Source organism: Chlorocebus sabaeus, chromosome 1, assembly GCF_047675955.1.
Source record: "Chlorocebus sabaeus isolate Y175 chromosome 1, mChlSab1.0.hap1, whole genome shotgun sequence".
In the NCBI taxonomy this organism is placed as follows: domain Eukaryota; kingdom Metazoa; phylum Chordata; class Mammalia; order Primates; family Cercopithecidae; genus Chlorocebus; species Chlorocebus sabaeus.
In genome coordinates this window covers 18,556,453-18,583,152 of record NC_132904.1, presented here as the reverse complement: position 1 = coordinate 18,583,152, position 26,700 = coordinate 18,556,453, and the positions used below count along the sequence as shown (strand labels likewise).

General features: G+C 45.5%; 2 protein-coding genes across 25 annotated transcripts in view; one reads left to right on the top strand and one right to left on the bottom strand.

Annotated features, from left to right (window-relative positions):
• Nucleotides 1–492: 492 nt before the first annotated feature.
• Nucleotides 493–17,401, bottom strand: HARBI1 (harbinger transposase derived 1). 4 transcript variants are annotated; one of them, XM_073016827.1, is made up of 3 exons: nt 17,090–17,401; nt 15,537–16,350; nt 493–3,052 (listed from the first exon to the last, which is right to left on the bottom strand). In XM_073016827.1, the coding sequence occupies exons 2-3, from the start codon at nt 16,204–16,206 to the stop codon at nt 2,673–2,675; spliced, it is 1,050 nt and encodes a 349-aa protein (XP_072872928.1). In that variant the 5' UTR covers nt 16,207–16,350; nt 17,090–17,401; the 3' UTR covers nt 493–2,672. The 4 variants fall into 4 exon arrangements, with proteins under 4 accessions (XP_072872928.1, XP_072872930.1, XP_072872931.1 ...); XM_073016829.1 differs by having other exon boundaries at nt 17,132–17,401; XM_073016830.1 differs by lacking the exon at nt 17,090–17,401 and adding an exon at nt 16,864–17,081.
• A 112-nt stretch (nt 17,402–17,513) lies between these two features.
• The window catches only part of ATG13 (autophagy related 13), a 59,498-nt gene continuing 50,311 nt past the window's right edge, over nt 17,514–26,700 (top strand). For 6 of the 21 annotated variants that reach the window (XR_012093231.1, XR_012093229.1, XR_012093230.1 and 3 more), the window contains exons 1-2: nt 17,517–17,851; nt 18,223–18,338. The gene's annotated coding sequence lies outside the window, so the exon portion shown is untranslated. Of the gene's footprint in view, nt 17,852–18,222; nt 18,339–24,719; nt 24,881–26,700 lie in introns of all 21 variants that reach the window. The other 15 variants (XM_037999427.2, XM_008000048.3, XM_037999429.2 and 12 more) reach the window with 4 other exon arrangements.

Sequence of the window (26,700 nt, the reverse complement as noted above, 5' to 3'; positions counted from 1 at the left end):
CTTTTATGTCACCATCTAGTGAGTTGTGAAAAACTCCAATTTTCCTTAAATGTAGTTATGTAAGGCTAAAATGCAAGGCATTTTCCATGATCACACTTCACCTTGCCACTTATGATACATGTTTGGCAGTAACCCTTTCCTGATGGGATATACCAAACAGAACCAAAACTTTATGGGGAAAATACCCATCTTAAAAGACTTAAAAAGGAAAGACCTTGAGAATTAAAACATTGCCTTATGAGGGAAACAAAGCAAGCTTGTGTCACAAGTTGAACTTTACAAAGAAAAAAAAAATGTAACCAGGCACCTCTGTTGCACAATGAATAGAGTTAATATTTCTAGCCAACTCTTCATTGTCCATTCCCACCTCAATGACATCCCTGAACATTTTAAGCACAACCTACTGCCAAATGGACCCTCTCTTTATAGAGCAGGATAATGATGGTGAATAGCATTTGGAGTAGAAATAAAACAGCAGATAATAATCCATAATTGTTTTTAATCTTGAGGATGAGTCACCCTCAATTTATTTCCAAATTTCTTCTGTCATCAGCTGTTCATTTCTTTACTTTGAAAATCACCAGATTAACACTGCCAAAGGCAGGAGGTAGGAAATGATCCAAGAGGACAAGTCAGAGGTATCACATGGTGAGTGGCTGAGAAACTGGGAACAAGACAACCCTCAGGAAAGTCTCTTTTTTGTCCCAGCAGAGGCACCAATGTGTGAACCTAATTCACACTTTCATTATTCTAATCAGGTTATTTTTATATCAGTGTAATTTTAGAACAAGACTTGCTAGGGGATTATTTATTTCTTGGGAAATTCTGTCCATCACTCCGCATATCCAAGGTCTAGCGCCAGAATTCATTTCAAGCCAACAAATTATATTCCTATTACCTCTCCTTTTTAATACTTTCACATGCCTTCTTTATTCCCTGAATCTTCCTTTTGTACAAGGAATTTCAAAACAGAATGACCAAACAGACTTTCTAACATCACAGTTGTAAGAAATGTGATCTAGTTTAATGTGAGGTGTCTGAACCTGGGTGAATCCGCATTGCTCATCAATCTCTCTCAGTCCTTAGATGGCTTGTAAAGCATAAGCTTGCTATTTTATCTATATTCAAATTGCCTTTTTTAAGCTGATTGGGTTCTTAAACCCATTTAGCCTCTAACTCCGACTCAGGGTTGGAAATAGGAAACTGGAGTCCAGATGTTCTCCCTAGGATTTAGGTCCAAGTCACAGTCCAATTATTGCAGACAGGCTAAAGATGGAGGTTTCTGACTGTCTTTAAAATATCCTCTTAAAAGCACAAAGCTGGAGACTGGGATTAGTAGCCATTTACTGTCAGAAGACCATTCCCCAACTGAAATTCTCTCTTCACATTTGCCTCAGATTATGCCTATATAGGCAACAAAGTAGAAAAACTAAAATGCCACCCAGATAATCCAGAACAAGTAAATATTGTTTTCCTTTTTTTTTTTTTTTCTGAGATGGAGTCTTGCACAGGCTGGAGTGCAATGGCGTGATCTTGGCTCACTGCAAACTCTGCCTCCTGGGTTTAAGCAATTCTCCTGCCTCAGCCTCCTGAGTAGCTGGGATTACAGGTGCATGCCACCATGCCCAGCTAATTTTTGTATTTTTTAGTAGAGACGGGGTTTCACCATATTGGTCAGGCTGGTGTCAAACTCCGGACCTCACCTGATCTGCCCGCCTTGGCCTCCCAAAGTGCTGGGATTGTGGGATTACAGGCGTGAGCCACCGTACCCGGCCTATGTAAATATTGTTTTCATCTGAAATCTGCAGATAATTGAAACCAAAAATGTGTTTTGACTATATGCTGTTTTCCCCTTTACTATGACTTTTTTTTTTTTTTTTTCGAGAAAGAGTCTTGCTCTGCCACTCAGGCTGGAGTGCAGTGGCATGATCTCAGCTCACTGCAACCTCCGACTCCTGGATTCTCCTGCCTCAGCATCCCAAGTAGCTGGGATTTCAGGTGTGTACCACCACGCCCGGCTAATTTTTTTTTTTCGGAGACGGAGTTTCACTCTTGTTGCCCAGGCTGAGTGCAATGGCACGATCTTGGCTCACCGCAACCTCCGCCTCCCAGGTTCAAGCGATTATCCTGCCTCAGCCTCTCGAGTAGCTGGGATTACAGGCACCTGTCACTTTTTAGTAGAGACAGGGTCTCGCCATGTTGGCCAGGCTAGTCTTGAATTCCTGACCTCGGGTGATCCACCCGCCTCGGCCTCCCAAAGTGCTGGGATTACAGGCATGAGCCACCGTGCCTGGCCGCTAATTTTTGTATTTTTAGTAGAGATGGGGTTTCACCATGTTGGCCAGGCTGGTCTTGAACTCCTGACCTTTACTATGACTTCATAGGCACAATCATAAATGTTTGCAACCACTGAGCTTTCAAATTAGTGGTACTCAACCTGGAGTTCACTGCACAGTAGGTAACCGCTGTCTTGGTTTCGGTTTAATGCATTTGCAAATGAATCAAGACATTCCGGCATAGCCCCAACCTTACCAAAACACACAGATTAAATGTCAGTTTATGACAAGTATCTGAATACTCAGTCATGCTAGATGATGGAACTGTGTAGAAGGTGATGAGGAAGAAAGTCTGTCACAACTCCTGGGAAGTCTCCCTCCTCTCCACCTTCTACATTAGCTAAAATGAGTGAGCATTAACTCCTGACGAATACGGTCAGCCTCTAAGTCCAGGGACTCCATGTTCTCATACTCTTCTTCAGGGGGCTGTTCCATGGGTCCTGTCATTGGAGAGGACCAAACATCCATCCCATGCTCCAGGGAGATGTTGTGGAGAACACAACAGGCCAAGATGATGTGGCTGGATTTCTCTGGTGAGTACTGCAGTGCCCCCTTGGATCCATCCAGGCAGCGGAATCGGGAGCAGAGGGTTCGGAAAGTCTTCTCAATTACACTGTGAGTTGCAGAATGGGCCATATTATAGCGATATTCTGCTGGAGTTTCAGGAATGTGAAGTGGGGTCATGAGCCAGGTTCGAAGAAAGAAGGAACTGTCACCTGTGGGGAGGGCCCAAAGAAATCATAAGTGACTATAAGTGGAATACAAACAGGAAGCGAAATTCAGAAAACATATACTGACAATGGACAAGAAAACACAACAGCCTCTGGTGCCAAAGCACACTAGAAAAACCAAGCAGAAAAAAGAAATCATGCCAATGCCAGGAGCAGAAAGACACGAGTTCTGGCTGAGAATATTGTTGGTAAAAATTGACAGAGAAAAACGCTGGCACCTAAAGGAAGCCAAATATCAAAGAATGTAGAAAGGAGGTGAAGGCACTGGAGGAAATAAAATTCCTGCATTTGGCCGGGCACGGTGACTCACGCCTATAATCCCAGCACTTTGGGAGGCCGAGGCGGGTAGATCACCACCTGAGGTCAGGAGTTCAAGACCAACCTGACCAATATGGGAGGCGGAGGTTGCAGTGAGCCAAAATCACGCCACTGTACTCCAACCTGGGCGACAAGCGCGAACCTCCATCTCAAATAAAATAAAATTCCTGCATTTTCCTAATATTGTTATTTAATAAAAGGCTTAATAAAACCAAATAAAATCAAATAGCATGCCAATCTTTAAAATCTCTAAAGAGCAAGAATGAAAGAGGAAAAAAGACAATTCGGCCGAGAGATCCCAAAACACTTGTGATAAAAAGCACTACCAAGGGATTTCAGGTGATTTCATGGACTATAGTAATTTATTCTCCCAGTGCTGAGAAGAACAAGATAGGCCGGGCGCGGTGGCTCAAGCCTGTAATCCCAGCACTTTGGGAGGCCGAGACGGGCGGATCACGAGGTCAGAAGATCGAGACCATCCTGGCCAACACGGTGAAACCCCGTCTCTACTAAAAAATACAAAAAACTAGCCAGGCGAGGTGGCGGGCGCCTGTAGTCCCAGCTACTCGGGAGGCTGAGGCAGGAGAATGGCGTAAACCCAGGAGGTGGAGCTTGCAGTGAGCTGAGATCGCGCCACTGCACTCCAGCCTGGGCGACAGAGCAAGACTCCGTCTCAAAAAAAAAAAAAAAAAAAAAAGAACAAGATAAAAGTCCGAGCACTTATGGCAGAGATCAGAACTCAGGTGTTCTGCCTTCCTATATATCACAATTACTAGAACCATGCCTTTGTAAGAGGAAGAATTTCACATGAACAAAGACAGCATACATATAATAATGCAAATAGTAATAGTGATAAGGAAATGAATTCAGAAGTCAATTTAAAAAATACACACAAGGCGGCCGGGCGCGGTGGCTCAAGCCTGTAATCCCAGCACTTTGGGAGGCCGAGACGGGCGGATCACGAGGTCAGGAGATCGAGACCATCCTGGCTAACACGGTGAAACCCCATCTCTACTAAAAACACAAAAAACTAGCCGGGCGAGGTGGCGGGCGCCTGTAGTCCCCGCTACTCGGGAGGCTGAGGCAGGAGAATGGCGTAAACCCGGGAGGCGGAGCTTGCAGTGAGCTGAGATCCGGCCACTGCACTCCAGCCCGGGCAACAGAGCAAGACTCCGTCTCAAAAAAAAAAAAAAAAAAAAAAAAATACACACAAGGCATTCTCCTTAAGTGACTTCTTTATCAAATGATCCCAGGAAGTGCTAACAAAACAACAACAAAAAACTGGGGTGCAATGTCCTGATACAACAACACAATGTTAGTATAATGTTTTCTTGTCCTGACTCACTGTCACTACATCTGGCAGATGAGATGTCCCACATAGAGGCAAAACCTCTTAGAAATTTGAGAGACAAATAGCCCCTGGAGTACCAGTTTGCATACCACTGTGTTCCAGCCCCACCACCAATTTCAGTAAATCGTTCTGGACTGTTCAGACAGTGGTAGGCACTGTTCCCAACATACAGGGCTCATTTCTGTTAGGCGCTTACATTTATTTTTTTGGAGACAGAGTTTTGCTCTGTCACCCAGGCAGGAATGCAGTGGAGTGGTAACAGTTCACTGCAGCCTCAACCTTCCAGCCTCCTACCTCAGCCTTCCGAATATCTGGGACCACGGGCATGTGCCACCACGCCTGGCAAATTTTTTTAATGTTTTCTAAAGAGGAGGTCTCACGACGTTACCCAGGCTGGTCTTTAAGTCCTGTGCCCAAGCAATCCACCTCGCAAAACCCTGGGATTACAGCGCCTAGCAGGAGCTTACATTTCTAAGAAATGGATTAACTGTAAGTATCTAAGAAGTCTCACAGAATTTTCAAATTTACTGTTTAGCTGACTTTTCCCCTCCCAGGTATAACTTTTTATTTTTATTTTTTTTTTAGACCGAGTCTGCTCTGTTGCCCAGGTTGGAGTGCAGTGGTGCAATCTCAGCTCACTACCACCTCTGCCTCCCAGGTTTAAGCGATTCTCCTGCCTCAGTCTCCTGAGTAGCTGGGACTACAGGCACGTGCCACCACGTCCGGCTAATTTTTTGTGTTTTTAGTAGAGACAGGGTTTCACCATTTTGGCCAGGCTGGTCTCAATCTCCTGACCTCGTGATCTGCCCGCCTCGGCCTCCCAAAGTGCTAGGATTCCAGGCGTGAGCCATCGCGCCTAGCCTTTTTTTTTTTTTTTTTGAGACAAAGTCTCACTCTGTTGCCAAGGCTGGAGTGCAGTGGCATGATCTCAGCTCACTGCAACCTCCACCTCCCAGGTTCAAACAATTCTCCGCCTCAGCTTCCCGAGTAGCTGGGATTACAGGCGCCTGCACCATGCCCGGCTAATTTTTGTATTTTTAGTAGAGACGGGGTTTCACTATGCTGGCCAGGCTGGTCTCAAACTCCTGACCTCAGGCTTCCCAAAGTGCTGGGATTACAGGCGTGAGACACTACACCCAGCCATAACCTTTTTTTTCATTGAACATAACCCTACTAAATAATGAATTTAAGAAACTGATGCTATAAATGATAATGAAAAATAATATCCATGACTCATTGAATGCCTACTGTGTAGCATGTACTGTGCTGGTACTTTTTTTTTTTTTTTTTTTTTTACTTTCTTGTCTTTTTCTTTTTTTTTTTTTTTTTTTTTTTGAGACGGAGTCTTGCTCTGTCACCCGGGCTGGAGTGCAGTGGCCGAATGTCAGCTCACTGCAAGCTCCGCCTCCCGGGTTTACGCCATTCTCTTGCCTCAGCCTCCCGAGTAGCTGGGACTACAGGCGCCCGCCACCTCGCCCGGCTAATTTTTTGTATTTTTAGTAGAGACGGGGTTTCACCGTGTTAGCCAGGATGGTCTCGATCTCCTGACCTTGTGATCCGCCCATCTCGGCCTCCCAAAGTGCTGGGATTACAGGCTTGAGCCACCGCGCCCGGCCAGTCTTTTTCTTTTTTTTGAGACGGAGTCTCACTCTGTCACCCAGGCTGCAGTGCAGTGGCACAATCTCGGCTCACTGCAACCTCTGCCTCCTGGGTTCAAGCAATTCTTCTGCCTCAGCCTCCCGAGTAGCTGGGACTACAGGCATGTGCCACCGTGACTGGCTTATTTTGGTATTTTTAGTAAAGATGGGGGTTTCACCATGTTGGCCAGGCCGGTCTCGAACTCCCAACCTCAGATGATCCACTCCCTTCGGCCTCCCAAAGTGCTGGGATTACAATCGTGAGCCACCACACCCTGGCCTAACTTTCAATATTTATTTAGTTTAGTTTTATGTTTTTGAGACAGAGTCTCACTCTGTCACCCACGCTGAAGTGCAGTGGTATGATCATAGCTCACTGCAACCTCAAACTCCTAAGCTCAAGCAATCTTCCCAACACAGCCTCCTGAGTAGCTGGGATTACAGGCGCATGCCACAACACCCAGCTAATTTTTAAACTTTTTGTAGAGACAGGGTCTTGTTATGTTGCTAGGCTGATCCTGAACTCCTGGCCTTAAGCATTCCTCCCGCTTCACCTCCCAAGGTGCTGAGATTACAGGCGTGACCACTACACCCAGCTGGTACTGTTTAAAGATTATCAGCCTGGGCACGGTGGCTCATGCCTGTAATCCCAGCACTTTGGGAGGCTAAGGCAGGCGGATAACCTGAGGTTAGGAGTTTGAGACCAGTCTGGTCAACACAGCAAAACCCCATCTCTACTAAAAATACAAAAATCAGTCATGCGTGCCTGTAGTCCCAGCTACTTGGGAGGCTGAGGCAGAACTGCTTGAACCTGGGAGGTGGAGGTTGCAGTGAGCCGAGATCACGCTACTGCACTCCAGCCTAGGCGACAGGATGAGACTGTCTGCAAAAAAAAAAAAAAAAAAAAAAAAGATTATATCTTATTATGCAATCCCAACTCTGCTAGGTTAGATATTGAACTCATTTTTCAAATGAGAAGTTCAAAGTATATGTCTGTCATCCTTTGATATGTCAGGCAAAGGAAAGACCTAGTCACTAAATGCTAATTTCAGACTCAAAATACTAAAACAAGAGCATAATAAAAGAAGAGTATAATGCTGTAAAAGAGAATAAAGTAAGTATATAAGATGAATACTGAAACCTGGAGATGCTAAATGATACTTGTTAAAGTTTCTCTAAGAAATCGTATGAGTCTTAAATGGAGGAGACATACAGGAAAAGCTAAAGGAGACCTTTTGTAAAATTGTTCTACTCTCACTAAATGGTTATAAACCAAGCACCACTGGAAAACAGACACTCAAGAGGGGATTAGGATCAGAATTGCTAAACAGATTACAATTGCTTATATGATCAGTCATCCACAAGACATTCTGACAGATCTTACCCAAAGCTGCTTAATAGGACTAGGCCAAGAGCTAAAGAAATAAGAACTGAGGCTGAATTGTTTGCAGGAATAGGTATATTTAGAAGGGAATTTAGATAATGCATTCTGAAGGGACAGATGAGAATGAGGACAGGAATGGATAATATTGTAGGAAAAATAATGCTAAAAAAAAAAAAAAAAAGGCTGGAGGATCACAGCTAGTTCTAGGTTTGAGAAATCTAGAACTGTTCCTCAAACCTGAGGGTTGTTTCTTAAAATACAATTAGGTGGCCGGGTGCAGGGCTTCACACCTGTAATCCCAGCACTTTGGGAAGCCATGGTGGGTGGATCACCTGAGGTCAGGAGTTTGAGACCAGCCTGACCAACATGGTGAAGTCCCGTCTCTACTAAAACACAAAAATTAGCCGGGCGTGGTGGCGGGCGCCTGTAATCTCAGCTACTCAGGAGGCTGAGGCAGGAGAATTGCTTGAATCCAGGAGGCATAGGTTGCAGTGAGCCAAGATTGCTCCATTGCACCGCAGCCTGGGTAACAAGAGCGAAACTCCGTCTCAAAAAAAAAACAACAAAAATACAATTAGCCATCTATTCTCTCTTTCGTTAACATCTTGTCATTCCTTATAATCCTGCCAATCTTCCCATAATTACTCCCATTGTCCACACAACCTCTAGAGACCAGCGTTTTCCAAATCTGTCTATTCATATGAATTATTCAGGGTCTCTCTCTGTTGCCCAGACTGGAGTGCAATGGCACGATCATATCTCACTGCAGCTTTGAACTTCTGGGCTCAAGTGATCCTCCCAAGTCAGCCACCTAAGTAAGCTGGGACTACAGGCACAAGCCACCATGCCTGGCAATTTAAAAAAAAAATTTTTTTTTGAGCCCAGGCTGGAGTACAGTCGTAGAATCTCGGTTCACTGCAACCTCCGCCTCCCGGGTTCAAGCAATTCTCCTGCCTCAGCTGCCCGAGTAGCTGGGATTACAGGCGTGCACCACCATGCCCGGCTAATTTTGTATTTTTAGTAGAGACATGGTTTCACCATGTTGGCCAAGATGGTCTTGAACTCCCGACCTCAGGTGATCTGCTTGCCTCAGCCTCCCAAAGTGCTAGGATTACAGGCTTGAGCCACCCCACCTGATAATTTTTTTTTTTTTTTTTCCGAGACAAAGTTTCACTGTTGTCCCCCGGGCTGGAGTGCAATGGCGTGATCTCAGCTCACTGCAACCTCTGCCTCCCAGGTTCAAGCGATTCTCCTGCCTCAGCCTCCCGAGTAGCTGGGATTATATGTGCCTGCCACCAAACCTGGCTAATTTTTGTATTTTTAGTAGAGATGGGATGTCACCATCTTGGCCAGGCTGGTCTCAAACTTCTGACCTCAGGTGATCCGACCGCCTCAGCCTCCAAAATTGCTGGGATTTAGCACCTGGCTAAAATTAGCACAAGGCTAATTTTCCTATTTTTAGTAGAGATGGGGTTTCACCATCTTGGCCAGGCTTATCTTGAACTCCTGACCTCATTATCCACCTGCCTCGGCCTCCTAAAGTGCTGTGATCACAGGTGTGAGCCACTTTCTTTTTTTTTTTTTTTTTTTTTTTTTTTTTTTTTTTTAAGATGGAGTCTCACTCGGTCATCCAGACTGGAATGCAGAGGCACGATTTCCGCTCACTGCAACCTTCATCTACCAGGATCAAGTAATTCTCCTGCATCAGCCTCCTGAGTAGCTGGAATCACAGGCTCATGCCACCATGCCCGGCTAATTTTTGTATATTTTTTTGTATATTTAGTAGAGACGGGGTTTCACCATGTTGACCAGCTGGTCAAGGAGTCCTGACCTCAAGTCATCCACCCACCTTGGCCTCCCAAAATGCTGGGATTACAGGCATGAGCCACCACGCCCAGACTAAGGAAATCAGTTTCCACATCTTCAACTTCCACAGGTATATTCGAAGCTTTCTTAGTGCCTCATACCAAAACTAGCTTTAATAAACACTTGCTGACCAGACTCAGTGGCTCATACCTGTAATCCCAGCACTTTGGGAGGCTGAGGTGGACCAGCTGAGCTTAGGAGTTTGAGACCTGCCTGGTCAACACAGTGAGACCTGGACTCCTACTTTTTTTTTTTTTTTTTTTGAGATAGAGTCTTGCTCTGTCGCCTGGGCTGGAGTGCAGTGGCCGGATCTCAGCTCACTACAAGCTCCGCCTCCCGGGTTTACGCCACTCTCCTGCCTCAGCCTCCCAAGTAGCTGGGACTATAGCCTGCCACCACGCCCGGCTAGTTTTTTGTATTTTTTTAGTAGAGACGGGGTTTCACTGTGTTAGCCAGGATAGTTTCGATCTCCTGACCTCGTGATCTGCCCGTCTCGGCCTCCCAAAGTGCTGGGATTACAGGTTTGAGCCACCGCGCCCGGCTAGACTCTTACTTTTTTGAGAGTCAGTCTCACTCATTGCCCAGGCTACAGTGCAATGGTGCAATCTCGGCTCACTGCAACCTCCACCTCCCGGGTTCAAGTGATTCTCCTGCCTCAGCCTCCTCAGTAGCTAGGATTACAGGTGCCCCACCACGCCTGGGTAATTTTTGTATTTTTGGTAGAGACAGGGTTTCACCATGTTGGCCAGGCTGATATCAAACTCCTGACCTCAGGTGATCCGCCTGCTTTGGCCTCCCAAAGTGCTGGGATTACAGGCATGACCCACAGCGCCCAGCCAAAAAATTTAAAAAAAAATTAGCCAGGCATGATGGCAAGCACCTATGCTCCCAACTACTTGGTAGACTGATGTGGGAGGATCAACTGAGCCCAGGAGGTCAAGACTTCAGTGAGTTGTGATCATGCCAGTGCACTCCAGCATGGGTGACAAAGTGAGACCCTGTCTCAAAAATGTCTGTGTATATATAATATAATAAACAGGCCGGGCGTGGTGGCTCACACCTGTAATCCCAGCACTTTGGGAGGCCGAGGCAGGTGGATCACGAGATCAGGAGATCCAGACCATCCTGGCTAACACGGTGAAACCCCATTTCTACTAAAAATACAAAAAATTAGCTGGGCATGGTGGCGTGCACCTGTAGTCCCAGTTACTCGGGAGGCTGAGGCAGGAGAATGGTGTCAACCCGGGAGGCGGAGCTTGTAGTGAGCCGAGCTCACGCCACTGCACTCCAGCCTCAGTGACAGAGCAAGACTCCATCTCAAAAAAGCATAAAAAATAAACATTTGTTAAATGTTGCTACAATATCCATTTTTCCCACTCCTACTCTTTCTGTAGAGAGGGGAATCAGCAAAGTTATTTATCAGAATTTTTACTAATTTTCAATTATGTACTATAAACAATGTAAAAAACTACTTTAAAGCCATAATTCCAACTGAATCTTGGATCCCAAGGTGGGAAGAAAAAGAAAATCACTACCTCCTACATGATCTTGAAGTCCTTACAAGGAATATTTGCCAAATAGAGTAATTCGTACTATGATCTCATTTAAACACTGAAACACAAGGGATTTAAATGTTATGTCCCTCAGTCTCTTCTTTTGTAAAAATGTTAATATTATTATTTAACTCTTAAAGAGTTTTTATAAGCATTAAGTGATATAATTGATGCAAAATGCTTACAATATTGCCTGTCAAATTCTAAGGGCTAAGTTTTAGCTAGCTTAATAGTTAGTGAACTGGGCAGGGTGCGGTAGCTCATGCCTGTAATTCCAGCAATTTGGGAGTACAAAGTGGGCTAACTGCTTGAGCCTAGGGGTCGAGACCAGCCTGGGCAGCATGACAAAACACCAACTTTACCAAAAATACAAAAATTAGCCCAGCATGGTGGTGTGCAACTGTAGTCCCAGCTACTCAGTAGGCTGAGGTAGGATAAATTGAGCCCAGGAGGTCAAGGCTGACTGAGTCATAATCACACCACTGCACTCCAGCCTGGGTGACAGAGTGAGACCCTGTCACCAAAAAAAAAAAAAAAAATTTGGGGGGGAACCAAAGTGAAGAGATTCGTAAGAAATCAGCTTGGAAACCAAGTAGTCCCACAGCTATAGAAGAAACGGCCAGATGAGACAATTGCAAAATAGACTTTCCCACACTTCTTGATGTGAGTTGTATGAAAATAAAATTTGAAAGCTCAAAATAGGCAAAAGGTGTGTTTAAGATAAAGGTCCAGTAGCATAGCAAGAAGGTGGCGCACTAAAAATGGTATGGACAAGCAACAATCAAGAAATTCACTAAGCTCCAAGATATTACACGTGGTACCCTGGCAGCTCTACACCCATCAGTGTCGTCTTCGCCCACTCGGAACATGGGAGGTTTCTCTATAAAGTGCTAGTAAATATGTTAAAGAGAAATATTTCCTAAGCATCAACTCATAGTAAGCACTGTGCTACGAGCCTGTGCAGTGTAGATATGATTAGTGGTTGTGATTAGTTGGGTGTGGTGGTGTATGTCTGTGATACCAGCTACTGGTATTACGAGCCTGGGCTGAGGCCAGAGGATTGCTTGAGGCCAGGAGTTCGAGACTAGCCTGGGCAACATAACAAGACCCAATCTCAAAAAAACAAAAGTTAGAGAAGTCTTCCAATCCTTCACATAGCTTTCATCTCTCATATGTTGTATACAAGATAAGCCTTGTCCTGATGCTCATATAAAAGTAGCACATTAAAAAAAAAAAAAACCCAAAAAACAAAAAACTAAGCTGCTGGGTTCAAGGGTTTTATCACTGCTAACTAACTGCACTCCTCAAAGCTGTACAGTCACCTTGGTTCACACTGCTTACTGTTGAATAGATTCTTGTCCTACTCATAACAGTAAGCCAGTCTTTCCAATGGAACTCGGGCAGGTCTGTGAAGTAAGTTGATACCATAAGAATTGTGTACATGCATTGTCTACTATCATTTTTATGCAGATATCACAGTGACAATCAATAACGCAAAAATAATTTTTTTTTTTTTTTTTAGATGGAGTTTCGTTCTTGTTGCCCAGGTTGGAGTGCAATGGTATGATCTCGACTCACTGTAACCTCTGCCTCCCGGGTTCCAGCAATTCGCCTGCCTCAGCCTCCCAAGTAGCTGAGATTATAGACGCCTGCCACCACGCCCAGCTAATTTTTTGTATTTTTAGTAGAGAAGGGGTTTCACACCATTTTGGCCAGGCTGGTCTTGAACTCCTGACGTCAGGTGATCCGCCTGCCTCGGCCTCCAAAAGTACTGGGATTACAGGCATGAGCCACTGCACCTGGCCTTTTTTTTTTTTTTGAGATGGAGTCTTGCTCCACCGCCCAGGCTGGAGTGCAGTGGCGTGATCTTAGCTCACTGCAACCTCCGCCTCCTGGGCTCAAGCAATTCTCCTGCCTCAGCCTCCCAAGTAGCTGGGACTACAAGCATGCGCCACCATGCCCTGCTAAATTTTGTGTTTTTAGTAGAGAAGGGGTTTGAACACATTGGCCAGGCTGGTTTTGAACTCCAACTCTTGACCTCAGGTGATCCACCGCCTTGGTCTCCCAAAGTGCTGGGATTACAGGCATGAGCCACCACGCCAGGCCACATTTGTATATCTGTATAATACTTTATAGGGAACTTTCATATATATTACCTAATCCTCACAATAGATATTACTGTGGTTGGTGTCAGATTAATCATTTTACAGACAATTAACAGAGCCAGATAAGGCTTAATTGTATGGATGTACAATACTTAAACAATTCTGGACAATCCTGGTAAGTATGTTGGCTTTTTTTTTTTTTTTTTTGAGACAGAGTCTCGCTCTGTTGCCTAGGCTGGAGTGCAGTGGCATGATCTTGGCTCACTGCAACCTCCACCTCCCAGGTTCAAGCGATTCTCCTACCTCAGCCTCCTGAGCAGCTGGGATTACAGACGTGTGCCACCATGCCCTGGTAATTTTTGTATTTTTAGTAGAGGAGGGGTTTCACTATGTTGGCCAAGATGGTCTTGAACGCCCAACCTCAGGTGATACGCCCTCCATGGCCTCCCACAGTGCAGGGATTATAGGCGTGAGCCATCGTGTCCAGCACTATTTTGGCTTTATTTCAGAGGATTGTTTTATTTGTTTACTTGTTTATATTATTATTACTTTTCTGAAAGACACTGTCTCACTTTGTTGCCCAGGCTGATCTCGAGCTCCTGGATTCAAGTGACTCTCTCACCTTGACTTCCCAAAATGCTGAGATTACGGGCAGGAGCCACCGCACCCAGACAGGATTGTTTTTATAAGGTTGTTTTTGTTGCTGCAGCTATTGTTTGCAATAAAAATTCTTGTATGCAATTTTGTTTTACACATGTATAAATCTATACCTGTAAGACAAATTCTTAGGAATAGAAGAGCTGGGTGAAATAACATAAAATACGTTTGTTTATATATATATATTTTTTGGCTGGGCACGGTGGCTTACGCCTGTAATCCCAGCACTTTGGGAGGCTGAGATGGGCAGATTACCTGAGGTTGGGAGTTAGAGACCAGCTTGACCAACATGGTGAAACCCCATCTCTACTAAAAATACAAAATTAGCTGGGCATAGTGGTGCATGCCTGTAATCCCAGCTACTCAGGAGGCTGAGGCAGGAGAATTGCTTGAACCTAGGAGGCAGAGATTGCGGTGAGCCGAGATCGCGTCATTGTACTCCAGCCTGGGCAACAAGAGCAAAACTCTGTCTCAAAAAAAAAAAAAAATAATAATAATAATATTTTTTACATTGGGTGTGGTGGCTCACAGTCACATTCCCAGAGCTTTGAGAGGCCAAAATGGGAGGATAGCTTGAGGCCAGGAGCTCAAGACTAGTCTGGTCAACATAGTGAGACTCTGCCTCTACACAAAATAAAAAAATTAAAATAAGAAAAAAATGTTTAATTGTTTTGGAGACAGCATCTTGCTATCTTGCTCAGGCTGGTCTCAAGGTCCAGGCTCAAGTGATCCTCTTGCCTTAGCCTCCCCGGTAGCTGGAATTACAATTACCAGTTGTACTAGTACGTGCCACTATACTGGCTCTAATAGTATGCTTTAAGGTTTTAATAATGTCTATTAAATGTTGATTTTTAAAAAATTAAGGCTAAGAAAATTCTCACCTGAGGTCTCATAAAAAAATGACAGGACTGAGATTCACCTCTACAGACTCCCATATCTCATTCTACTCCACTGCACAATTTTTCTTTTTCTTTTTTTTTTGAGACAGGGTTTCGCTCTTGTTGCCCAAGCTGGAGTGCACTGGCGCGATCTCGGCTCGCTGCAACCTCTGCCTCCTGGGTTCAAGCGATTCTCCTGCCTCAGCCTCCACAGTAGCTGGGATTGCAGGCATGCGCCACCACGCCCAGCTAATTTTGAATTTTTAGTATAGACGGGGTTTCTCCATGTTGGTCAGGCTGGTCTTGAACTCCCAACCTCAGGTGATCTGCCTACCTCAGCCTCCCAAAGTGCTGGGATTACAGGCATGAGCTACCCGCATAGCCACTTTTTTTTTTTTTGAGATGCAGTTTTTGCTCTGTTGCCCAGGTGGGGGTGCAATGGCGCTATCTCGGCTCACTGCAACCTCTGCATCCTGGGTTCAGGCGATTGTCCCGCCTCAGCCTCCCAAGTAGCTAGGACTAAAGGCGCCTGCCACCATGCTCAATTTTTGTATTTTTAGTAGAGACGAAGTTTCACCATGTTGGCCAGGCTGCTTTCCAACTCTTGACCTCAGGTGATCCACCACCTCGGCCTCCCAAAGTGCTGGGGCTGTGTGCCCCCAGCCTACATAACTTTTCTATGCCTCCAAACAAAATGAAAATTCACACTTGCAAACTTACCCAGAAGCCAGCTATCTTTGTGCATACCGGCTTCAAACTGACTACTGAGGGAAGACTGCTGCAGCACGGCACAGTCCTGTAGGCTGCCTGGCCAGTTTGTCTCCACGGTCATTAGTGCCCCTCTAATGTCACACACCATCAGGCAGTTTAAAGAATGCAGGCCTTTTCGGTTCACATAGGAGAGGTCTTCAGCATTTGGTGCCTTGATGGCCACATGGATACAGTCAACTACCCCCATCACCCCTGGCATCCCTGCCAACCCATAGAATTCATCCTTCAGAGCCTGTATGGAGGCTTCATCAGCTGGAAAGCGAATGAACTGTGAGGCCCTTTCCACAAGTGCTTCGGTGACATTGGCAACACAACGACTCATAGACGCCTGACTGATTCCAATGGCATCTCCCATCCGAGTCTGGAAGGAACCTGAGGTATAAAAACCCAATGCTGCAAGGATCTGTGTCTCTGGGCTAATAGCCCTGGATCGCTGAGTAGGCCTAGAAAGATTCGCCCCCAAGAGCTCCACCAAGTAATAAATGAACTGTCGCGGAAACCCATACATGGACATCAAGTATTCATCAGACACATCATCCAGCTTAAAACGGTCCAATGTCCGGTGACCACGGCCATACAGCAAGAGGTCACAGTCAAGCACTGTTATTGGTATAGCCATGGTAAATGTGAAAGTTGTCTCTCTCCTCTGCTTTTTCTGAACTGTTTCCAATGAAGATGTTGGTGCAGGAAGGTATTTTTAAGAAAGTATCAGAATCCAACAGCTAACCACAGTTAAATGGCTCTGCCATTTATAATCTTCTCTCTGTAAATGTTAAAAGAAAAAACATTAGAAACCTACCAAAGACTTTAAAGTGACTCAAAGGCTGGAGCAGCTCCTTTTCTGCAAATTTCCATTTTGTTGAGGCAAAACGTACTGTACTTACAACTCTGGATTTTTCTCCACTAACTCATGGCTGCACGACAGGCTTGCTCTGATTGAAGGATAATGGGAATTTAACCTTTGTGGCTCATTTAATGCCTGGCATTTCAATTGAGAACACCAAAAGAATAATGGAGGTGATGACATAATTATTCACAAGGTAAAAGAGGTCAGCTCCTAACTATATAGATCAAGCAGCAGCTGACGTATGTCATAACCACCTTGGGTAAGAATTGGTCATGGGTTTCAATATCCATAAACTTCTGGTTCTACCTGATAAGTACAGGACAGATGCTGGGGTGCTCAAACCAGTCTAACAAGAAAAGAAGGGGCAAAAAAACCAAAAAACAAAAAACCACCAACAACAAAGTCCACAACCCAGCCTTATGGACGTACACTGTGTTCTCTAACAAAAGGCTTTTCCCTCACTCCAAGAACTCCAAATCGTGAAGCCGAGGGCCAGGAAGTAGGGAAGACCAGACACATTGGAAGTCGGGAGCGAAAAAGAGGCTGGCCGAACCAGGTTTGGGAGACGATTCCGCCACTTTTAAAGGGCACCCTAAAAACGGATGTCAAAGTCTGATTGCGCCGGCCACTCAGTTAGCCCAGGCCCGTCACCCACCTCTCCGCGGCTGCCAGGTTAACAGCCACACTCCCCACCCACCTAGCCGGGTTGGACCCTCCTCCGGAACCGGCTACTGCACACAGGCCGCCACGGCGCGCAACAGCGGCACCGCCCCTTCCGCGTCAGGGCCCGCCCCACGCCGCGTCCTCACTGCCGCTGCCACTGCGACCTGCGGTTCGTCTCCGCATATTCCACACATCACCCAAACGGTCTCTCTCTCTCTCAAACACCTCCTTTCCGTCTTTATTTTATCTTGAGTCGCTTAGAAAGATTAGAGAACAAAGCTTACGTTGAAAGAAAATCAACTTTCATGGAGATTTTGAGGACTAAAAGAATAAATAGGGCATCATTACTGTAGCGAAAGTGCGACTAAGGTTAGGTATCTGGATTTCCCCCATAGCCCTCTTCCACCCCCCGCCCCCGGCCATTACCGAAGCGGATGAAAACAAACACTAACGATGGCGGCGCCGGAGAGCGACCGGCTGCTGGGCTTAAGGCAGGAGTGACCGCTTAACCAGTGAGGGAAGCACTGAAGAGCGCCGTCGACGTGGGTGCGACAACTCGCGGAGTCCTAAGAGCAAAACGGCTGGGGCCTGCGAGCCAGGACCCTTCCGAAGCCTTAGGTGTCTATCGACGACGTGTACGGTCACTGCAGCTCCGGAGCGCGGAACCCTCAGCCAGGAGACGCGGCTGGCCGGTCACAGGTCGCGGCCTCCGTAATGAGAGCCCGGAGCCACACTTTGTGGCGCAGCTTCGCAGGTACTAACTTTTGGGGGGGATACCCCGAGATCTCTCAGCGCCCCCGGGTGGGAGGCTATGGATCTGCGTCCCCTTGGCTGCTGCTTCGTGGAAGTCGAAGGAGATTAGCCACGGTTCAATCCCCTGGGCCCTTGAGTGTTCTGTGGGAAGTTGGGTTGGTCTAGGCCCCGTTGGCCCCTGCTTGTTTGACAGAGAATCCCCTCCACCCCTAGAGGTTTCCTCTCTACTTTTTCTGCTCTTTGGGTTAGGTCGTCAGGCGTTTTGGAGGTAATTTGGGGGGCCATAACTCCGGGGTTGGGTGCCAGTATGAGTGTGGTAGGGTTTCATTCAATCAAGATTTGTTGAGTGCCAAATATGTACTCCGCGTGTAGGTGAGGGTGACTGTTGACTAGTGAAAAAAGGGATCCAAGGTTCACGACTGTCTTCTTACTGTCAGTGGAACGACCTGTGGAAACCTGCGATCCATTCTCATTAAATAAATCTCTGGGTAAGTGGCTAAGCACCTTCTTGAGCTCATCACTAATTCATCTCCGTTTTCACTTTTCCAGTGAGTTCCCAGTTAGCCTGATCAGTTTAGCGTAGCATTTCACTTTTAGTATTTCTTTGTTCTCTCGCCACCCCCGCAGCCCAAAAGAAAAAAGAGATTTAAAAAAGTTACCTATTTTTGGGCCGGGCGCGGTGGCTCAAGCCTGTAATCCCAGCACTTTGGGAGGCCGAGGCGGGTGGATCACGAGGTCAGGAGATCGAGACTATCCCAGCTAACATGGTGAAACCCCGTCTCTACTAAAAATACAAAAAACTAGCTGGGCGTGGTGGCGGGCGCCTGTAGTCCCAGCTACTTGGGAGGCTGAGGCGGGAGAATGGCGTGAACCCGGGAGGCGGAGCTTGCAGTGAGCCGAGATCGCGCCACTGCACTCCAGCCTGGGAGACACAGCGAGACTCCGTCTCAAAAAAAAAAAAAAAAAAAAAAAAAAAAAAAAAAAGTTACCTATTTTCTCATTACACGCTTAGTTTAAAACTCATCTCGTAAGGTGATAGAATTTAGTGGGAAATGTATTATAATAAGAAACAACAGACTCTTCCTTTACACTAAATTAGCTTCCAGATTTTGTATGTTATTTTATGACTGTTAGTCCTTTTCATGTGTGCATGTAGTGGCTCCAGCTCAGTTATAAGGTTTGTTGTTGTTGTTTTCAACTCTGCATTTATCAGCTCAGGTGAAGTCTTAATTTTTCAGATTTTAAAATTTTTATTATTAGAGATAAAGTATTGCTTTGTCACCCAAGCTGGAGTACAGTAGCGTCTTCATAGCTAACTTTAACCTCAAACTCCTAGGCTCAGGGAATCATCCCATCTCAGCCTTCCAAAGTGTCGGGATTACATGCATAAACCACAGAGTCCGGCCCAGGAGCTTAATCTCAAAGGAAGTTTACCTGAACTTTAGGTGTGGAATATTCGAAAGTAACTTCCAGCATGGGATGTGGAGCTAAGTAAGATGAATTTACCTAAACCATCATTTTTCCTGCATGTGTTTAGCGGAGGAGAGTGCATAGAGTTGCTGGTCATTGCTTCCTATCAAATTGTGGAAACCAATAAAAACTGAAAGTATTCTATGAGAGAATAGAGGTACTGTAGCTAGGAAGAATGCAAAGGAGGCTGCCCAGAGGGAATCAAACCTTTGTAAAGTTTGGGTTTTAAATCTTTAAAAGGATTTTAAGTCTCTAAAAGGATTTAAAGGTTATTTTAAATAATTAGCTGCTTTTTTTTTAATGTCCTTGGAAGGTAGATTTCTTGCTTTTTTTTTTTGGAGGTAGAGTTTCACTCTTGTTGCCCAGGCTAGAGTGCAATGCGCGATCTTGGCTCACTGCAACCTCCACCTCCCGTGTTCAAGCGATTCTCCTGCCTCAGCCTCCCGAGTAGCTGGGATTACAAGCATTTGCCAGCACACCCAGATAATTTTGTATTTTTAGTAGAGATGGGGTTTTTCCATGTTAGTTAGGCTGTTATTGAACTTCCGACCTCAGGTTATCCGCCCTCCTTGGCCTCCTGAAGTGCTGAGATTACAGACATGAGCCACCACGCCCAGCCAATTTCTTGCTTTTAACTAAAGAGTAAGTGTGGGCCAGTTTATTAAAAATCCTCTGAAGGGCCCAGGCATGGTGGCTCAAGCCTGTAATCCCAGCACTTTGGGAGGCTGAGGCAGGCGAATCACGAGGTCAGAAGTTCAAGACCAGCCTGGCCAACATGGTGAAACCCCGTCTCTACTAAAAATACAAAAAATTAGCTGGACATGGTGTTGGGCGCCTGTAATCCCAGCTGCTCGGGTGATTGAGGCAGGAGAATCGCTTGAACCCAGGAGGTGGAGGTTGCGGTGAGCCCTAGGTCACGCCACTGCACTCCAACCCGGGAGACAATACCCCTCTGTCTCAAAAAAAAAAAAAAAAAAAATCCTCTGTGGACCAGTATAGGTTACATAGGCAATTTGTCTATTTTTTTTTTTTTTTTTTTTTTGGGTTTTTCCTTGTTTTGTTTGCAATGGAGTTTCACTCTTGTTGCCCACGCTGGAGGACAGTGGCATGATCTTGGCACACTGCAACAACCTCCGCCTCCCAAGTTCAAGCAATTCTCCTGCCTCAGCCCGAGTAACTGCGATTACAGGCACCCACCACCACAACTGGCTAATTTTTTGTATTTTTAGTAGAGATGGGGTTTCGCCATGTTGGCCAGGCTGGTCTCCAACTCCTGACCTCAGGTGATCCACCCACCTCGGCCTCCCAAAGTGCTGGGATTACAGGTGTGAGCGACCCCACCAGGCCTGGCAATCTGTCTTATCCTGGTATTTTTTTGTATGCCCTTGGTCATAACAGAAGGGATGAGAATGTGAATTACCACTGCTTAGAAAAACAACTCAATTGGGCTGGGCACGGTTGTTCACACCTGAAATCCTAGCACTTTGGCAGGCTGAGGCTGGCAGATCACCTGAGGTCGGGAGTTTGAGACCAGCCTGGCCAACATGGAGAAACCCTGTTTCTACTAAAAATACAAAAATACTCAGGCGTGGTGGCACGTGCCTGTAATCCTAGCTATTCAGGAGGTTGAGACAGGAGGATTGCTTGAACTGGGGAGGCAGAGGTTTCTGTGAGCCGAGATCACGCCATTGCATTCCAGCCTGGGCAACAAGAGCGAAAACTCCGTCTTAAAAGAAAAACAAGTCAATTAACATGCATGGTTGACTTAACAGGGTCTCCTCAGTAAAAGTAAAGGTAAATCAAGAATTCATAGAAGTCATAACTTACAGAAACCTCCTGTGCAGCAGAAAAATAAAATGAAAAAAGTAATAACTTAGTATTGCTGTTTTGGAAAATGCTGCTTTCACTTTTGATTCATACACGTGAAAGAAATAGGCCGGGCGCGGTGGCTCAAGCCTGTAATCCCAGCACTTTGGGAGGCCGAGACGGGCGGATCACGAGGTCAGGAGATCAAGACCATCCTGGCTAACCCGGTGAAACCCCGTCTCTACTAAAAAATACAAAAATCTAGCCGGGCGAGGTGGCGGGCGCCTGTAGTCCCAGCTACTCGGGAGTCTCGAGGCAGGAGAATGGCGTGAACCCGGGAGGCGGAGCTTGCAGTGAGCTGAGATCCGGCCACTGTACTCCAGCCTGGGCGGCAGAGCGAGACTCCGCCTCAAAAAAAAAAAAAAAAAAAAGAAAGAAATAGTAAAGAAATAGTTAAGAATCATTTTACATTTTTTTCTTTCTTTCCTTCCTTCCTTCCTTCTCTTTCTTTTCTTTCTTGAGTCTTGCTCTGTTGCCAGGCTGGAGTGTAGTGGCGCGATCTCAGCTCCCTGCAACCTCTGCCTCCCAGGTTTAAGCGATTCTCCTGCCTCACCCTCCTGAGTAACTGGGGTTACAGGTGCGCACCATCACACCCGGCTAGTTTTTGTATTTTTAGTAGAGACGGGGTTTCTCTATGTTGGTCAGGCTGGTCTCCAACTCCTGACCTAGTGATCCACCCACTTCGGCCTCCCGAAGTGCTGGAATTACAGACATGAGCCACCGCGCCCGGCCATATTTGCTTATTATTTTGAGTTGTTGATATTTTCTTTTTACATGAAGTCTGTAGTTTATAAAATGATGAATTTGTCTACTTAAGAGTTGGGGGGAAGAGTTATGGGTGTGTACTGGCAGTAGGCTGTGGATTTGGAGCTGTGAAAGCTTCTCCCAAGGCTATTCAGTCTTGTTTCTATCTGTTTCTTGGGGTTTCAGTGTTTCTAAACTAAGTTTTAGCTTAATATCTTGGGTTTTCATTTCCTTATGCATGTAGGTAGTTTGATTATGGATCTTACATTTATGTGCTCTTCTGACTTGTGCTTTTAATGTTTTGAGAGCAATTTGCCCACCTCTCAACGTTGCCATGATAGATGGCAAACCTCTTTGTGGCTTCTCCAGGATTTTTTGAGCATCTGTGATCAAGGAAAGGAGCACCTGGCTCTAGGGCTTGATACAGGGTACAGGGCTTTTACCTGCCTATAAGGTTAAGGTCATTTCTCCCAACCCTATTCTTACTCTCATGTGTTTGTCCAAAGGACCTAACCCTTGTCCCTTGTAGGCCTCGATTCCCTGGCATCAGATTTCTCTTACATCTATAGCTTTGATTGTACTCTGTATGGAATCTGGGATATCTCCCGTTTTTTTAGTTTAGCTGTGTGTCAGAACATTTTTATTGTCATTTTATCTACATCTTTATGTGTTTGTAGTGAGAGGGAGAACTGACAGCATCAGTTCAGTCCACCCTGTTGATGAAAGGCTACTTAAGAGATTTTTTTTTTGGAGATAGAGTTTTGCTCTGTTGCCCAGGCTGGAGTGCTGTGAAGCAATCTCAGCTTACTGCAACCTCTGCCTCCCAGGTTCAAGCGATTCTCCTGCCTCAGCCTCCCGTGGAGCTGGGATTACAGGTGCCCGCCTCCACACGGGGCTAATTTTTTGTATTTTTAGTAGAGACAGGGTTTTACCATGGTGGTTAGGCTGGTCTTGAACTTCTGTCCTCAGGTAATCCACCTGCTTCAGCCTCCCAAAGGGCTGTGATTACAGACATGAGCCACACTGTACATGGCCCGCTTCAGAGAATTTTTTTTTTTTTTTTTTTTTTTTGCTGAAGTCTTGCTCTGTTGCTCAGGCTGGAATGCGATGATGTGATCTTGGCTCACTGCAACCTCTGCCTCCTGGGTTCAGGAGATTCTCCTGCCTCAGCCTGCTGGGTAGCTGGGACTACAGGCACATTCCACCACACTCAGCTACTTTTTGTATTTTTGGTAGAGATGGGGTTTCGTCATGTTGCCCAGGGTGGTCTTGAACTCCTGGACTAAAGCAATCCACCTGTCTCAGCCTCCCAAAGTGCTAGGATTACAGGCATGAGCCTCCGCGCCTGGTCTCACTCATGTTTATCATGGCTTAATGCATTAAAGTCTTTGCCACCTTCATTCTTTTTTTTAATCCAGAAACATTTTAATCTGTTAAAAAACAAAGGCCGGGCGTGGTGGCTCACGCCTGTAATCCCAGCACTTTGGGAGGCCGAGGCAGGCGGATCACAAGGTCAGGAGATCGAGACCATCCTGGCTAACACGGTGAAACCCCCGTCTCTACTAAAAATACAAAAAAAAAAAAAAAATTAGCCGGGCACGGTAGCGGGTGCCTGTAGTCCCAGCTACTCAGGAGGCTGAGTCAGGAGAATGGCGTGAACCCAGGAGGCGGAGCTTGCAGTGAGCCAAGATCGCGCCACTGCACTCCAGCCTGGGTGACAGAGCGAGACTCTATCTTAAAAAAAAAAAAAAAAAACCAACCAAACAAACAACAAAAACCCAAAACCACTTTGCTCCTTTTCACAATAGTGTGCGTTTATACCATAATTTAGTTACGGCTACAAAACATCAGAAGATTTCTTTTTTAATGTATCTTCTCTATGGAATTAAAAAAAAAATTTGTGTGTACCCTTCTAGTCTTTAATTGGTAAAATATGTCCCAAAAAAGAAACGATTGCATTTAAGCCACATCACCAAAAAACAAAACGCAAAACAAACAAAAAAATCCCAACCGAACATAATAACGCTTTTACTGATGTGTCTTACAGATTGACATGACCAAAGCCATATGTTTTCATTTAATTTCCATTTCCCCCTCCCACAACATGCACCAATTGAATATATGCTCTGGGAGCCATAAAATTACCAAACATCTACCTCTTCAAAAGAATGCATTAAAATATATATATGTGTATTTTTTTTTTCTTGAGATGGAGTCTCGCTTTGTCGCCCAGGCTGGAGTGCAGTGGCGCAATCTCGGCTTACTGCAAGCTCCGCCTTCCAGGTTCACGCCATTCTCCTGCCTCAGCCTCCCGAGTAGCTGGGACTACAGGTGCCCGCCAGCACACCCAGCTAATTTTGTATTTTTAGTAGAGACGGGGTTTCACCGTGTTAGACAGGATGGTCTCCATCTCCCGACCTTGTGATCCGCTCGCTTCGGCCTCCCAAAGTGCTGGGATTACAGGCGTGAGCCACCGCCCCCGGCCAAGAATGCATTAAAGTATTTTAAAAAATTTTTTTGTTGTTTAAAAGGGGAAAAAATGTAAACAAGAAACTGATTCACTCCCTTACTTCATGCATTCACAATCTAAACCAAAAACGATTTTTTTTTTTTTTTTTTTTTTTGGGACGGAGTCTCGCTCTGTCGCCCAGGCTGGAGTGCAGTGGCGCGATCTCGGCTCACTGCAAGCTCCGCCTCCCGGGTTCACGCCATTCTCCTGCCTCAGCCTCCCGAGTAGCTGGGACTACAGGCACCCGCCATGACGCCCGGCTGATTTTTTGTATTTTTAGGGGAGACGGGATTTTACCGTGTTAGCCAGGATATTCTCGATCTCCTGACCTCGTGATCCGCCCGCCTTGGCCTCCTAAAGTGCTGGAACTACTGGCGTGAGCCACCTCCCCCGGCAAAAACGAAATTTTAAAGCAAGAACAAACTACTGCTGCAAGTTTTTGTAAGTCCATTTTCTCTGTACACGCAAACTGCTCACTACTGAAGGGAAAAAAAATATAATCCATGGTGTCTGCTGATTCAAAAGGGAGAAACAGGTTGTCATTTAGTATCCAAAAACTGATATATGTATGTTCTGCTTTTATAATGTATGTTTTTCTCTTTTCTGTTTTTCATATCCAAAACTTGTAAATGCTATTTTAGGGGCACAGCAGATTAGATTCCAACACTTGGTGAACAGAATTCACAAGCTGTGACAAAACTGACAAAACTCTGTCATCTTTGGGGTGCAATTTTGTTTATATACACTGTATGTGTATATTTATTTTAGATTTGGCTATAGTGGACTGGCCATGGTTCAGGTGCCACTTTCATTCTAAGGCAAGGATATGCTGTGATGAAATCTTGGAAGTACAGCTAGAGTCATCATTCTATCTGTTTGAAAAAGTGTATTTGGGCCAGGCGCAATGGCTCACACCTGTAATCCCAGCACTTTGGGAAGCCGAGGCGGGTGGGTCACAAGGTCAGGAGAGCATCTGGGCTAATACGGTGAAACCTCATCTCTACTAAAAATACAAAAAAAAAAAAATTAACCAGGCGTGGTGGTGGGCACCTGTGGTCCCAGCTACTCGGGAGGCTGAGGCAGGAAAATGGCGTGAACCTGGGAGGCAGAGCTTGCAGTGAGTCGAGATCACGCCACTGCACTCCAGTCTGGGTGACAGAGCGAGACTCTGTCTCAAAAAAAAGAAAAAATGTATTTGAAGTACGTTCATAAAGAAAGAGACCTAATTTTAGAAGACCTTTATGCTGGGTGAAAGTTTTTCTCCACTGTATTATGGACCATATAATAGCAACTAGTTTTGTTTTGTGTTTTGTTTTGTTTTGAGACGGAGTCTGTCTCTGTCACCTAGGCTGGAGTGCAGTGGCATGATCTTGGCTCACTGCAACCTCCGCCTCCTAGGTTCAAGCAGTTCTCCTGCCTCAGCCTCCCAAGTAGCTGGGATTACAGGTGTGCACCACCACACCCAGCTAATTTTTGTATTTTTAGTAGAAGTGAGGTTTCACCGTGTTGGCCAGGCTGGTCTCGAATTCCTGACCTCAGATGATCTGCCCGCCTTGGCATCCCAAAGTGCTGGGATTACAGGCCTGAGCCACAGCGTCCGGCTGGCAACTAGTTTTTTTGTTAATTTGATTTTTTTAAATTCAAATCTACAGAAAAGTTGGAAGAATATTACAGTGAATTTTTATGTACTCTTCTCTTAGATTTGCACATTGTTTGTTCTTTACCACGTTACTTCATTTCTTTGTCCTATATATTGTGTAACTATTATTTTTGCGTTGTGTTTACACATTCTTATTCTTTTTTTTTCTTGAACACTTGAGAGATGTTACTTTTATCTCTTATTAAGAGTGTGGACTAAGATGTAATTTTATCAAATTCAATTTTTTTTTTTTTTTTTTTTTTTTTGGAGATGTAGTCTCGCTCTGTCGCCCAGGCTGGAGTAGAGTGGCGCAGTCTCGGCTCCCTGCAACCTCCACCTCCTGGGTTCAAACAATTCTGCTGCCTCAGCCTCCTGAGTAGCTGGGACTACAGGCATGCGTCACCACACCCGGCTCATTTTTGTATTTTTAGTAGAGAAAGTGTTTCACCATGGTGGCCAGACTGGTCTGGAACTCTTGATCTCAAGTGTTCACACGCCTCAGCCTGCCAAAGTGCTGGGATTACAGGCGTGAGCCACTGCAAGCAGCCAAATTCAGGAAATTTAATATTGATGCAATACTGTTACTTAGTATACATTTGGGTTCAAATGTTTCCAGTTGTTT